Source organism: Toxorhynchites rutilus, chromosome 1 (assembly GCF_029784135.1).
Source record: "Toxorhynchites rutilus septentrionalis strain SRP chromosome 1, ASM2978413v1, whole genome shotgun sequence".
Lineage (NCBI taxonomy): Eukaryota > Metazoa > Arthropoda > Insecta > Diptera > Culicidae > Toxorhynchites > Toxorhynchites rutilus.
In genome coordinates this window covers 62,844,039-62,858,874 of record NC_073744.1, presented here as the reverse complement: position 1 = coordinate 62,858,874, position 14,836 = coordinate 62,844,039, and the positions used below count along the sequence as shown (strand labels likewise).

Below are 14,836 nucleotides of genomic sequence, written 5' to 3'. Positions count from 1 at the left end.
ATAAATCTTACATTCGGATGCTTTTGGTAAAGGAATTTTAGGTAAATGGAATTCGGAAAACTTGATCAAATTCACACAAATAGCATACGCAAAATTCGGATTACATCATGCACTTATCACTGCTAAATATAAACATAGTGGGGAATATATTCGCCAGACTCGTTGTGGTAAGTGGTTACAGCAAGGAGCTAGACATGTTGAGCACTGTTTTCGTTGGCACTGAATCCGTCATGCGAAAGTATGCGTTCACACAGTGATTATAAAATAACACCTGCAATTGGACGTATCACAAAATCCAACCGATAAACGATTAGTATTGCGAATGCCCATTTAGAAAAATGTGGCTCTTCTGATAACATATTGATTGTGATAAAATCGGTCAGCAACGTTCAACAACGTTGCTCTTGCCCTATTGTAGTATCGCCCAGGTGTTCGGAGAAAACAGTCAGTTTTTTTTTACAGGGAGATAACATGCGGTGGTTTGTGAAGTGTTTATTAGTTATTCTCATCGTGAAAGGTATAGTTTCGAACGGAAAGTTGTTCAGAATCGTAAAGTTGTTTCCATTTACTTTATAGTTATTTCTTGTGAGCAGACCGTGTATTTAAAATAACCATGAACCTTCTTCTTCTTGAATGGCGTTAACGTTCCCTGTGGAACTTTTGCCGTCTCAACGTATGCATTAACTAGCGTCATTTTATTAATACTTAGTTGAGATTTCTTGAGCCAAATAACACGCCTTGAATGTATTCCGAGGGGCAAGCTCTAGAATACGCGTGACCACAGTGCAAGTCGAAGGAAATTTCTCTGACGAAAAATCCCCCGGCCAGAACGGGAATCGAACCCGAACACCCGGCATGATAATGTGAGACGCTAACCACTCGGCCACGGGTGCACCATGAACCTAAAATACTTGTAAAAAATCCATTTTATTTCGCTTCATGAGTGAGCAAAAAAAAGGACTTTTTATGATGTTGTTGTAGTCTGCTGACTTTGGGTCCTGATAGAACTAACCCAAGTTTTCCATAGTCACTGATAGCTTTGGATTGTATCTTAAATGTAGTCTTTCGTACAACTTACGTTCTATCGTTCTTCTCTAGATGGCTTTCTTAGCATGAATCCGCAATAAGAAAGAACTTACATTTTATACAAAAAAAATCGACCAATCAGATTTGTGACTATTGATTTAGATATGAAATTTCAAATCTGAAATGTGGATGTGCAACTTGATATCTGGGATATATTGAGATTGAAATCCGGAATCAAAACATAGAAATCCGAATATGTAATCTAACATCTGTGATCTACAATTTAAGATCTGAAGGATCTGTGTGCTCCACATGTCTTAGTGGCTTGCCAAGAAATGAGGGCTTCGGGCTCGATTCCCGTTCGGGTCAGAAATTCTATCGCCATAGATCGTTTTTCTGGGTTGTACTGTTTCAAAAGAACCAGTCCCCAACAAATGAGATAGTAGGGTTGGTCGCAGGCCGTGCAAGCCACATTACAAAACCACCAAGTAACGAACTATACACAAGAACATTGTGAATCCGGCCATGTTGTAAAGACGTTTAGCCAAATGAACATATAAATAGTCTGAAAAGGTTTAAAAGTAATGTAAAAAAAATGGAAAAAATCCACGCTGAATTTGAAATTTGGTAATATTGTTTTACCAACCAAATATGAGTTCTGAATCTGGAATCTGAATGCATAATTTATCATCCGGATTCTAATTCGGGATTTTGCGTTCTGAAATCTGTTTGACTCAAACCCAATCGGGTAGTGCAAATGTGGCAATCTTGCCTCACAATTCGATATTGGCGATATTTAGCTTCGTGTTTCATTTCTGTGGAGCGAAAATGGTAATGGGGTTTCGGGTGAAGTAAAAATACTTTTAGAATAAAAATTATACATTTGAAAAAAAAAGAATAAAAAAACTTTTCCGTATCATGTAATACAGTAGGGTTAATTATCTTGGTTTGTCCGATTTAGGGTGTTTTAACGCAACTAGTAAAAACAAATCAATTTTTCTTCATGAAAATCACATATAATCGATAAGAGTTTGGGTCTGTTGAAACGCCCCAAGTCTGTAGTTGCCAATACTACCATAAGACGTTGAAATTATTCATTTTTTTATGTTTTTAACGATTTTCCTCGAAGAGAAATTATGATCATGGTTTGACCATCTCTGATCATGGTTTGTCCGAAAAATGATCATGGTTTGTCCGGTTTTAGAAATCACTATTTTTGAATGAAAAAAATCGAATTTTCAAGTAGGTATTGCATTTATCGTTGTTTGGGTTTACTGTCAACAAATTGATCCATTCATAATTTTCTTCTTCAGAATATTGCTTTCTTCAGAATATTGCCTTTTCTTGGGCATTTTAAAAGTGTTCACCTCAACACACTAATAACAGAGAAACTTTATTTCTGCTATGCGTGAAGGACATCATAAACAAACTGCAGCGCGCCAAGCGGTTGCCATAGAAATCATGTGGACAAAACAACATTAGTGAATTGGACAGCTCATGATCAGAATTGAGGTCATCGAAATGCTTTAATTTAATGGATTAGCTATGTAAATCTGATACAAATGGTGTGCAAGCATGATGTTTACAATATTTGTAAGTGTTATAATCCAGAAAAGGTCGTAATGCGTGCCAAATCATCATCTGGTGATTGATTGAAAGATAGTTCAAGTGAGGAGCGCATTGACACCAATAGAGTGTGGATTTTACAATCCTTCAAAATGTGTGAATCCGTAAAGATATACTATTAAACTACTGTCAATCATGAAGAAGACAATATTATTTATATGTTTTGAAATATTCGAATACCTAATATGACACAGGTGCGATGAACTAGAGCATTCAAATAAGTGGACAAACCATGATCATATTTTCGTCTGCACAAACCAAAATCATTTACCTTAGAGTAAGGTAAATGATCTTGGTTTGTTCGATTTAGGGTGTTTTTACGCAACTAGTGAATACAAATCGATTTTTTTTCATGATAATCACATATAATCGATACGAGTTTGGGTTTGTTGAAAAGCACCAAGTCTGTAGTTGCTAATACTACCGTTGAAATTACTCAATTTTTTTGTTTTTAACGATTTTCCTCAAAGAGAAATTATGATCATGGTTTAACCACCTCTGATCATGGTTTGTCCAAAAAATGATCATAGTTTGTTCGGTTTTAGAAATCATCATTTTTGAATGAAAAAAATCGATTTTTCAAGTAGATGTTGCATTTATCGTTGTTTGAGTTTACTGTCATCATTTGATCCATGACTGATTAAAAGTTAGCTCAAATGAGGGGCGCATGGACACCAATAGAAGGTGTATTTTATAATCCTTTAAAACATGTGAATCCGTAAAAATATTCTATAAGACTACTGTAAATCATGGGAAAGCCAATTTTATTTATATGTTTTGAAACATTCGAACACCTGTTTTGACAAAGGTGTGCTGAATTAGAGCATTCAAAAAAGTGGACAAACCATAATCATATTTTCGACTGGACAAACCAAAATCATTTACCTTATACGATATGTAGTACAATAACACATTTTCTACAAGTGATGAACGAATTTTAGTTTTAGCGAAAATACAAGACAATTTATAGAAAAATTGTCGAGTAAGTGTTAGGACTACGTGTGACTTAGAAGTATTCAAATGACTGATATTTTTCGTCCAAATTTTAACAATAAATCCAAAAAGGGGAAGTGTGAAGCTTTATCTTGCTTTAATATTTATCTTTGTCCATGAAAAGAAGGTCTATTGTAAATCTTTTGAATCATTTTATATTTTTTGCCTCATCTCTTTACGTTTTATTCCGCTAACCATGCTATCAAGAGAATTGGATTAACGGTGCAGTAAAATATAACGACGAAATATTTGCTCTCAGCAAATTACTTCCGTGAATTATTAATGCAAACGTTCTGCGGATAAAATATTTCACTGCAATTGCTCGTTCGCACCATCTTCTTTTAGACTTCATGGTATATGTCAGATAGACACGGGGTTCACAAAACTATCGTGTGGGTGGCTTTGGATTGCAAACGGCCAAAGTTCTAGGTCAGCTTTCAGGGCGTGTCTCCCGCTTCCACGCCAACAATTGCCTTGCGGTCGGAAGGTATCGTGCCGGGGAACTATAAAATTTGGAATAGCAACATTTCAGCCATCATCAAACGCTCTGAGATTAGAACAATATTTACTGCTTTACCTGTCGCCTTTATCGGGTGGGGGAATCCAGTGAAATTTCAGTTTCCTGGTAAGCGTGAACTTCACTGATGCGGGTGTATGCTTTTCTATTTTGACAGGATCTCGGAGCGTTCTGTGGCCATGCACAACTTCGGAGGACTGCAGTAAAGTGCCCCAGGCCCGGTGTTCGATTTACGGGTTCTGCCAGTGTCCGGCAGGTCATGTGTTTTCCACCGACGTCACGCGCTGTCTGCCCGAGGTACTATATGGGGTAGCGTGTCAGGAGGCGGTCCAGTGCTCTCATATGCTTACCGGTGCAAAGTGTGAGGCCGGTTTATGTACCTGTGATACCGACTATACATACGTTCGCGGACGATGCCGTCAGCTAGCGAACCTTCACGAGCCGTGCAATAATGTAAGTTTATCATTCCGGGCTGACGAATCTGTGGAAGTGATTCATTTCACAAAAATAAATTATTCTATTGTAGGATATCGACTGCTTCTTCAGCTATAATCGGGAAGCCGTTGTTTGCCGAGAAGGATCGTGTGAATGTGCGCAGGGATTTTACGAACGAAGCACCAATGTTTGCCGCCGCCAGGTTGACCGTAAGTGGAATTGTTATCGCCTTTGTTGCGATTAAGAGATTGCTTGCTTGAAAAAAAACATAGAGAGTGGTGTATGAGACACGACTGCATAGTTGACGTAGGACTAAGAAATTATAACAATCAATTTGCTTGCTTATCACTTCGGATGTTATTTTAGAATTACTCGAAATTAACACTTCAGTAGAATTATTTTACGGAGTAAATTACTCTCGGACGAATATTAGGAAATAAAAATTTGTATCGACACACAAAACCACACGCGCTCACCCAAACAAGTAGAAGATCAAAGACTACAGTAGCGTTTTAAAAGATAGTTTGAACGTTTTGAAGTAAGCCGAGCTTCAACTGAGAAAACTTTCAAGCGACATGAAGCCGACGACGTCATCGAAGCAACACGATGCGCTAATCCATTCTGCACTGCTCAGTTTGCTTTGTGCTATTGTGGATATGTATTCTGACGCAAACAACTTTGTGAAGTTTTCCCGTCTGTACGATAACACAGCTGCCGTAGTACTGCCCATGATTGCCTAGGAGACGTAATCGACAACACCATTAGTGTTGGGAAAACGCATTTTTGTTGTTTTTTGGCCTACAAGCATAACCATGCAAAGGGCCTGGCCGGGTAAGGGAGTAAAAAGTGCCCCCAAACCAAATCACTAGCTGTATGGCAAATATTGTAAAGGATATTAAATAAGAAATTTTGGTGGTTTATTTGAACCCCTATGTGGTTTGACGTATGATCTATAATGAAAAACGTACTTTTTCGTTTATTTCACCCCATCTTCAAAAGATCCGAGATAAAAATTTGAAAAAAATACTGAATGTACATCTTACCACGGTGTATCAAGAAAAATTATCAAAAAAAATATTTCATCAAAAATTTTAGTACTAAAAAAAATATTTCAATTTTGAAAAAAAAAATTTGGGATTTAGAGATTCAGTACTACTCTAATTCATATTTAAATGTGTTCTTACGGCTTTTCTAGATTGATAAATATCTTCAAGCTGTTTTTTTTTCAAATATCTAATAATAAAAATAAAATAATAAAAAAAATAATACACAGTACAAAAAAATGTAATAGATTTACTGGCATTTCGAAATTTTGAAAAAAAATATAACTTTGAGACCCACTCCCGCTCAAATTTTTATTTAAATGCGTTCGTATGTGTCTTTTTTCTACATGTGGCGTAATTTTTCCTGAATTTTTAAGAGCATTGTGTGACACAAAAATAATTTTCTTCATCGTCTGCATTATTATTTTTATTTTTTTAAAATCGATTATTTTATTGTATTCGTGGTTTTCAATTGAAAGATTAAAATAAAAAAAAACAAATCGGATTTGTGGTCTCAAAGTTATATTTTTTTTTAAAATTTCGAAATGCCAGAAAATCTATAAAAATTTTTTGTACTGTGTATTATTTTTTTTATTATTTTATTTTTATTATTAGTTATTTGAAAAAAAACAGCTTGAAGATATTTATCAATCTAGAAAAGCCGTAAGAACACATTTAAATATGAATTAGAGTAGTACTGAATCTGTAAATCCCAAATTTTTTTTTCAAAATTGAAATATTTTTTTTAGTACTAAAATTTTTGATGAAATATTTTTTTGATAATTTTTTTTGATACACCGTGGTAAGATGCACATTCAGTATTTTTTTTTTCAAATTTTTATCTCGGAATTTTTGAGGATGGTGTGAAATAATCGAAAAAGTACGTTTTTCACTATAGATCCTTCGTCAAACCACATAGTGGTTCAAATAAACCACCAAAATTTCTTATTTAATATCCTTTACAATATTTGCCATACAGCTAGTGATTTGGTTTGGGGGCACTTTTTACTCCCTTACCCGACCAGGCCCTTTCCGGTGAAATGATCTGTCCAGTTGAAGGATATTATCGGCAAAAAAGAGGGCCTAGGTGATTTTGCGGATTATAACATATTTTTCCCATTTGGAAAACGCTTGCGTCTATATATGCGGACCATCAATCGTTTCAATGAACATTTGTCCGCATAGTTAGACGTAATCACCAGGTTGCTCTGTTTGTAGCGTAAGTATTTACAATTCCGATAATAGTCAAAACGTCTCCGTCGGTAGTTTCAGTTGTTATCGGATAAAATCAAAAAGGATTAGTAGAAATTTAGTGAAATGTCTGGAAAAGGTGCTCTGGATTTGTTGCGAGTCTATGATAGTACTTTTTTCCTGAAGAAAGGCAGCAGGTTCGTGTTTTTTCGATTAATTGAATTTGTAAAGGCAATCTGCAATGTTGCTAATTTTAGCAACATGATTAACCGATATCACGATCAATCGCATAAAGATTGTGGAGTGACCAATTGTATGAGCATTTAGCATTTAGCTGAGTATGTGGAATAATTCAATGTTGAATCCGAGGAGTTATAATGCTAAGAACCAATATTATTTGAATTTTACTACTGATCTGATTGTTTCATTATCTACTTGAAGATTCAAATGCAGAAATTTAGGTAATCATAACATTAAAAAACACAATTTCTTCTCTTTGTTCATCGTGTACAGAAAATAGGAATTATATGAGCAGCGTTTCAATGGTTTCTTATATTCATCTATTTGGAAACACTAAGTAATAAGACACTATCGTGACAGACATGTTTGGACCCTACAAAGAATGTGATTCAAATGTAGATTTAGCTTATAGCACATAATACTGACAATTGTTGATTTTCGAACGATGTATTCATTTTGTCGTTTACATCTCCTATACAAACATGGGCAGAGCGGAGGGAGTATTTATTGTGTTGCTTCTTTCTTCCTTTGACGTAGGACTACGTCTTTCAGTACGGGTGCCAAATCAGAACAGGTCACGATTTTATGAAATAATGTTAACGTTAGTAACAATTTGCAAAAATCGATAAACGTTTTTCGATAATTTGCGTAGGTATCAAATCGGAATCTTTTTAAGATTTGTTTGATGTACTAAATACACTGTGAGTCATAACAATAGAACCACTCATTTTTTCTGAGTTTCCAGAAATATGTGAGAAGTCGATTGAATTGAAGTATATATTGCACGATATAATAAATATCTTCATTTATAAGACTGACCATTTGAACTTTATTGTTGTGTCCAGACGCGAAACATTAAAAAAACTGGAAACAATAATAATGTTCAAATTGCCAGTCTTATAAATGGTGATAGTTATTATATCCTATACTGAGAAAAAAGGAGTGGTTTTATAGTTATGAAACGTAGTGTATTACGATTCCATAATCCATAAACGGTGTAAATTAATGAGTATTGAAGCATCCCCGTTTTCCCATACATTCGTTCTGTCCATTTCTGTGCTTGCCTAGCCGTACCGTCTATAACGAGCAACTAATGCATCAGCTCCACCCGCCGTTTTGTTTTGGGTATAAATTTGCCATTCGCGATTTGAAATCACAGACTCAATCCAGCTAGCGAGTAGACACCATTCATACTCAACACTAAACCTACCGATGTTTCATGTATACCTATTCCTACCACAGCGGGTCAAGTGACCTAATCCCTAATGATCCAAAGTCAAGTTAGTGAACAATGACTCGATTTATATAGTTTTGTTAAGAAACGTGACATACCATCTTTCTCCTATATATTTTTACATTTTGAGATAACAATCATTAGCAAGATAATTAAATTACATTGACACGCAAAATAACACTGTAGCTTAGAATGGTTACTGTTAGCTCGCTTGGGTAGTCAGCAATACAATTAATTCACTATTAATTCACAAATATAACAAAATATATAAAGCAATAGCAAAAATGTATACTGCTATTGTTTGGCATCACAACAACACATACAAATCTTTCATATGAATGTTTGCACGGGTCAAATGACCCGTTGCGGTACATATATTTCTCAGTAAAAAAATAACAAGAGAGGAATTAACACTTAAAAATAAATTCGATGTATGTTTTAAGAAAAGTAGTGTTGGCAAATGATGTTGTGAAAATGTAATATGCGAGAAAATTTTGACAAAAAGTTCAAAATGGGTCATTTGACCTCCCATGGTAGGTTTTGTGTTAAAGCTGAAATCACACACAGTGGTTTTGCTCGATACAACGAGTTTTATCTTCAAAAGGTGGAAGAACCGCGTCAATTTTCATGCCATCTGGTGAAGAGTGCTTTTGTATTTTTACGTCACACTCACATATAGTTGTTGTTTTTATGCGCTGCAAAAAGTAAACTGAAGTGTTTTCTGTGCGGTTTGATGGTGTAATGGTTTTGCCTTTGCCCGCTTAGAAGTGAATAGATTTCCGTGTTCGTTGTGGTTCCGCAACGATTTTCATACCATCTGGTGATGAATGCTTCTGTATTCAAACACTCACACATGGTTGTTGTTATGCGTTACCAAAAGCAGATTGGAGTGGTTGTGAAATGAGAATTAATTGTGCTGGTGGTATCGATAAAATCGCCTATGACGAAGGTTCGGAAAAGATAATCGCAATTGCTTTCACGATGAATACTTAATTTGATGCACACAAATCTCGACATATGGCCAGCTTGTGTATTGTTCTCGCGAGAACAGGAGTGATTCATGAATCTACCATCTTCACCTGCTTCCATTAAACGGATCTCACGGATCTCAGGGTCACGAAAAGTTTCTACTAAGATACTATTCCAAAAATTTCGATGCATCCTATAGTAATATAAGTATTGAAAAGCGAATTAGTTTATGTCTTTCTTTGCCAGGAGAGAGCTTGAGTGAATTCAAGAGTGTGTTCGGCCTTGTTGGAGACATTTCCGATCGAATATTTAATCGAATATCGTGAACTAGAAATGTGTTGAATTTTGTTTTCAGAAGGCTGCATCGAATGGCTTTAATAGAACAGAATGAAGTTGAAGAAAAGATAGTTTTTGGAGTTTTTTCATTCAATTATATGTTTTTCTTCAAATGAATACCAATAACGCCTAAAAATACACAAAAGCAACATCACAGAGACACGCACAGTCTGTGACAGTTTGTGCGCAAGTACAGGAGGGTTGAAAGTGGTGTCAAAGTGCAGCGCATTTCATTTTCAAGATGAAAGAAAGTATTTTCCAACTGTGGGTGCTGTGGGTTCCGTAGCAGTTGCTACCGCTAACGCTCAACCGATTCGGTTCTAATTTTCTGTTGCGTTCTGCGAAAGGTGCTGCAGTTTGTGGATTGTTTTCTGGGGGAACAGTGTTTTTGGGAGTGTTGGACATTGAACTTTGCTAAGAGATACTGAAAAACTACTTGGATATTCAATAAGTTAATTTGACAATTCACTCGAATTGACTTTGCGAATCGTTCGCACTCCTCAGTGCGAGCATTAATTCATCGGCCTTAGTCAAAACTGCCAAATATACACTAAACAGTTCATTCTTAAATTTCTATAAGATAAGGTTGGGTAAAAAGAAATACATTTTTTTTGCGTGAAATTCTAAACTGTATTTAAGATGTTTCGGATCGTCCGATTTGGGTCAAATATGTACCATTTTGCTGTATAATTTGTTGTCATTTTAAAGCTAGCTTCATAATACCCTGTTGTGCTCCCGTGGCCGAGTGGTTAGCGTCATAACTAACATGCCGGGTGTTCGGGTTCGATTCCCGTTCTGGTCGGGGGAATTTTTCGTCAAAGAAATTTCCTCCGACTTGCACTGTGATCACGCGTATTCTAGAGCTTGCCACTCAGAATGCATTCAAGGCGTGTTATTTGGCATAGAAATCTCATCTAAGTACTAATAAAAATGACGCAAGTAATACTACGTTGAGACGGCGAAGTTCCTCTAGGAACGTTAGTGCCATTGAAGAAGAAGAAGATAATACCCTGTCATAGAAGTTCTGGGTCTTATTGACGAAAAACTCTATTAATCGATTTTTACAATCTTCTGTTGATCCTAAATTCTTATCACCTAGGAAGTTTTGCAATCCGAGAACATCTGTTAATCGTTTGGTGCCAGGTCTGGACTACGGAAACGGTGACTGCATTGAAACTTCCCAACCAAACTCCCGGAGTTTTTGGCGAGTCACTACAGACGTGTGTGGCCTTGCATTGTTCTGATGGTTTGGCCACCGTTTGATCTGTTTCACCACGTTTTCACCACGATCGTTTCCGTACAATATTGTCGTATGTGACCCACTTCTCATCCCCAGTCACCATCCGTTTAAGAAATTGGTCGATTTCATTCCGTTTGGTCATTTTTAGCTCCTGGGCGATGCTACGACTACTAATATGCCTTCTATGATTATTTATATGATTATTTCTGTGATTTAATCGTTAATAACGTTAATGATGCGGTAGTGTCTTGGACATCACCGTTTTATTTTTCACCTTTGATAGAATGATGATTGTTAATGTCATAGTATAGATATATTCAAATTGTGTCTCGCTGCTTCTCTAGTTACAATATATATTTTTTATTGTAATAGATGCGATGCGTAGGAATATTCTCAATCAATTGGTGCAAACATCTTTGTGACCTAACGTGAAATTGATAAGTTATAGGTGTTCAAAATATTTCATAATTTCGATACATATTCATTTTTAAGATTTTCATCTCACACCCCATACCTTCATGTTAAATGTGTTCCTACATTAAAAACTTCTTCTCCACAGTTGGCGAACCCTGTCTGGTGAATCAGGATTGTAACGGTGACAATCTAGAGTGCCAGCAAGATGTATGCAAAGAGGTTGCACAAGGTAAAACATTCAGAGACATTGGGGTACAAGCGAGGCCGGAGGAGAAGACGAAAACGGAGGAAAGAACAGTGTACGATAAGCAGCAGCAGACCAGTGTCAGCAAGCGGAGCAGTGATAACGAACATGAGCTTGAAAACGAGATACGAAAGGAGAGCAGCTCCAGTGGTGCTACAGCGAAGAGAGTAAGACTGCATTCGAGCTTAGATTCCCCGACCAAGGATGGAAGCACACCTGGATGTAAGTGAGAAATTCACAATCGATCTTGTATTCGTCTTTTCATTCAGTATTTTCTCCTTTCTAGTTGGTGATTCTTGTACAGAAGAAACCCAGGAATGTGCTGGTGTACCCTATTCTGTTTGTATGATGGGACAATGTCACTGTCGTGAGGGTTTCTATAACGTCAAAGAAGCATGCAAAGCTGAACTAGGAGAGTTCGTCAGATCGGCCGCCGATTGCGGGGATGGTATATTCTCGCCCGAAAGTCGATGCGTATGTCGAAACAATCAATTTTATAATTACAATATGAGGACATGTTTGAAAGGTTGGATATCACTGGGCTGAACCGTTTAGCCATACTTATTAATCTGTTGTACTTTGCTTCCGACAGGGGCGCTCGGTATAAACACATCTTGTACTGCTAGTAGCCAATGTTCGCCTTATGGGGCGGCCTACTGTCCTCAGGAATCGCCTAAGAGATGCACTTGTTATCCGTACGCCGTGTACGATGCCCAGCGACAGATGTGTGTTCCTAGGAAGGGTTACGAGGAGTACTGCGTGAAAAATGAACATTGCACACTAGCGAACACACGATGCAGCGAGGTTAACACATGTGTTTGTCGACCCAACTATATGTATATCAATGAAGCCTGCATGGCTACCCAGGGAGGTACTTGCAGTAGCACGAAGGACTGTGGATTCGATAAGGCAGTATGCGAGCCGGAAAAGGATTCCAACGAGAAAGAGAAGAAGTGTGACTGTGTGAAGGGTCATGTTTATCACGAAAACGAGTGTCTTAAAGAAGCCGAGGAATACGAGGACGAATGCAACGTGAATGAACAATGCCAACCCCTACTTGGTAACCTAGCCAAATGTATGGATGGGAAATGCAAGTGCGATGAGAGTTGTACGCACCTCAAGGACGGACAGTGCCATATGAAGAAAGGTAAGTCGGGCAACTGCCTACCCTTATACAAGTCACTGAAACAAACCATTTTATTTTGTAGCCTTAGACGAACGCTGCAGCCGATCCAGTGAATGTTTCGTCGAGGATGGTGAGGACACAGTCGAATGCCGTAACTCGGCTTGCCAGTGCAAGTTCGGCTATACCGCCGACGTGGAACGTCAAGTTTGCGTAAAACCGCGTGGCAAAAGTATAGAAGCAAATTTTATTCTGCTTCACCTCACATCTAAGCTAATTCATTCAATTCTAGGCTCTTCCGGTCGCCCAAGTGCTCTGAAGGTCATCACCCTACTTTTAACAAGTGCGGCGGTTCTGATTACCGGATCAGCATTACGGGATGCCTACTACATGTAGCTTGGCGACACTGTTATTCACACGTAGATGTACTCTTTCCTATAGAAAGTTGAACGCACCAACATGTATCCTATACGATATTTTCTACTCAATGATATCGATAACCATGTGAAGTGGATAGCAATATGAACAATCTAAATACAAGCAGTAGCTTGCTTACCGGAAGCAATTAACTAGAGCAGATATTGTGGAACCATAGCATCAATAATTTAACACAAATGAGAATAGTTTTTATTTTGTAATAAAATAATTTACAAGGAATCGAATTCGAATGGCTTGCCTAGGGGCTTTCACAGATACGAAGCGATGTAATTAACGAAAGCGTTAGACACTATGATATTTATAATAAGTAGAAAACGATGGTGACATTTCGGGGTCACTATAATGATAGAAGCAATCATTTAAACCGCGCAACTCTATTCAATAAGAAAAACGAATACAAAATTTTCATAATCAAAAATGTGTGTTTTCCTCATTTATTACGTATTGTGTACGAGATGTATTTCAACCCCTTTTATATGAAAATTCTGTGAGTATGAGCTTGCCCACGGTAGTTGCGAACCATTCGCATAGCGCTTCGGTTCGGTTATTTGAGACAATAATGACGCCTGTCACGACATTGCGGTCACTATGAGAAGGAGTTCATAACTCATCCCACGTATATTAATTCGTACATAATTCATAACTCATTGCAGGTCTACTACATGGGCTGAAAGTCCTGGGATTTTTCAACAGATGGCGCCACCTAAAATGTGAACAGGATTTATTTCGAGTGGTTCTGCTATCACTAGCTTATGTGATGAATTTCATGCCAACTCGTCTTAGGAGTTGACAGCACCATCTCAGATAGTAGTGAAACGTTGTGGGTGTAAAGACATGGGTCATTTAAGCAACTTTGCATACTTGAAATATTCGACTACTTTTTAGAAAAAGATAATTTTTTACAAAAACTTAAAACAAAAAAGTTGTTTTAAAAATTAAAATTGATTTTTCTCAAAGACATATTTTCTATATATATCAAGATAGCGATATAGTGTATTCGACAAAGTTTTAGATCTTGTTAAAATATAAACTTTTGTCGAAGACGTGAACTGTCTATCTTTTATAGTTTTTGGAATATAAGTCATTTTTGTATGAAGACTCCTGAAAAAAATAATATTTTGTTCGTAACATTTTTGTGTGTAAATTATCACGTTTGATATGTTCTTGACATGTTTCTAAATAGAGCAAAGTTAGCAGAGCATGGAAATTGCGATAATTTATACATAAAAATGTTATGAATTAAATATTAATAGTATTTTTTCAAAGAAAAAAAATGAAAAAGTTGTTGTTCGAAAAACTTCTTCCATGTAAATGTGCCAATCGTCCGATGTATGGAAAACTTGTTGGAAGTTTTAAGGGTTATTCATATCTATTTTTTTCAGAATTGTAAATGCACATGTCTTCAAAAAAAAAATGAATTTTAATTTTAAAAATATTTTTTTTTCAATGAATGATTTTTCCAAATAATTCTTTGATAATTTTTAATGAAAACCAAAATGTTTTCCTACATTTTATTCTTCGACTAAGGTCTGAGAGATTTTTTGTAAGTTTTTTTTTAATTTTGAGTTTTTTCAACTTCTTTTCGGAAATCTTAACTTAAAAACTATAAGATCTACAAAACGATTATCAGAGAATGAAATGTAAGAAATTTCTTAGGTTTTATTAAAAATTATCAAAGATTTTTTTGGAAAAAATTTCCATTGAAAGAAAAATATTTTGGAAATTGAAATTCATTTCTCTCGAAAACATATGCTTTTAAAATTCTGA

At 36.4% G+C, this 14,836-nt stretch overlaps 1 protein-coding gene across 5 annotated transcripts in view; it reads left to right on the top strand.

The window, feature by feature from the left end:
• The window catches only part of LOC129763137 (prion-like-(Q/N-rich) domain-bearing protein 25), a 48,763-nt gene extending 35,314 nt beyond the window's left edge, over window positions 1–13,449 (top strand). For 4 of the 5 annotated variants that reach the window (XM_055761936.1, XM_055761937.1, XM_055761934.1 and 1 more), the window contains 7 exons: window positions 4,320–4,615; window positions 4,689–4,806; window positions 11,410–11,730; window positions 11,795–12,034; window positions 12,101–12,655; window positions 12,717–12,863; window positions 12,924–13,449. In XM_055761936.1, the coding sequence (XP_055617911.1) occupies window positions 4,505–4,615; window positions 4,689–4,806; window positions 11,410–11,730; window positions 11,795–12,034; window positions 12,101–12,655; window positions 12,717–12,863; window positions 12,924–13,027 (1,596 nt within the window). In that variant the 5' untranslated portion in view covers window positions 4,320–4,504 and the 3' untranslated portion in view covers window positions 13,028–13,449. Of the gene's footprint in view, window positions 1–294; window positions 518–4,319; window positions 4,616–4,688; window positions 4,807–11,409; window positions 11,731–11,794; window positions 12,035–12,100; window positions 12,656–12,716; window positions 12,864–12,923 lie in introns of those variants that run through there. The other variant, XM_055761935.1, reaches the window with a different exon arrangement.
• Window positions 13,450–14,836: the final 1,387 nt, after the last annotated feature.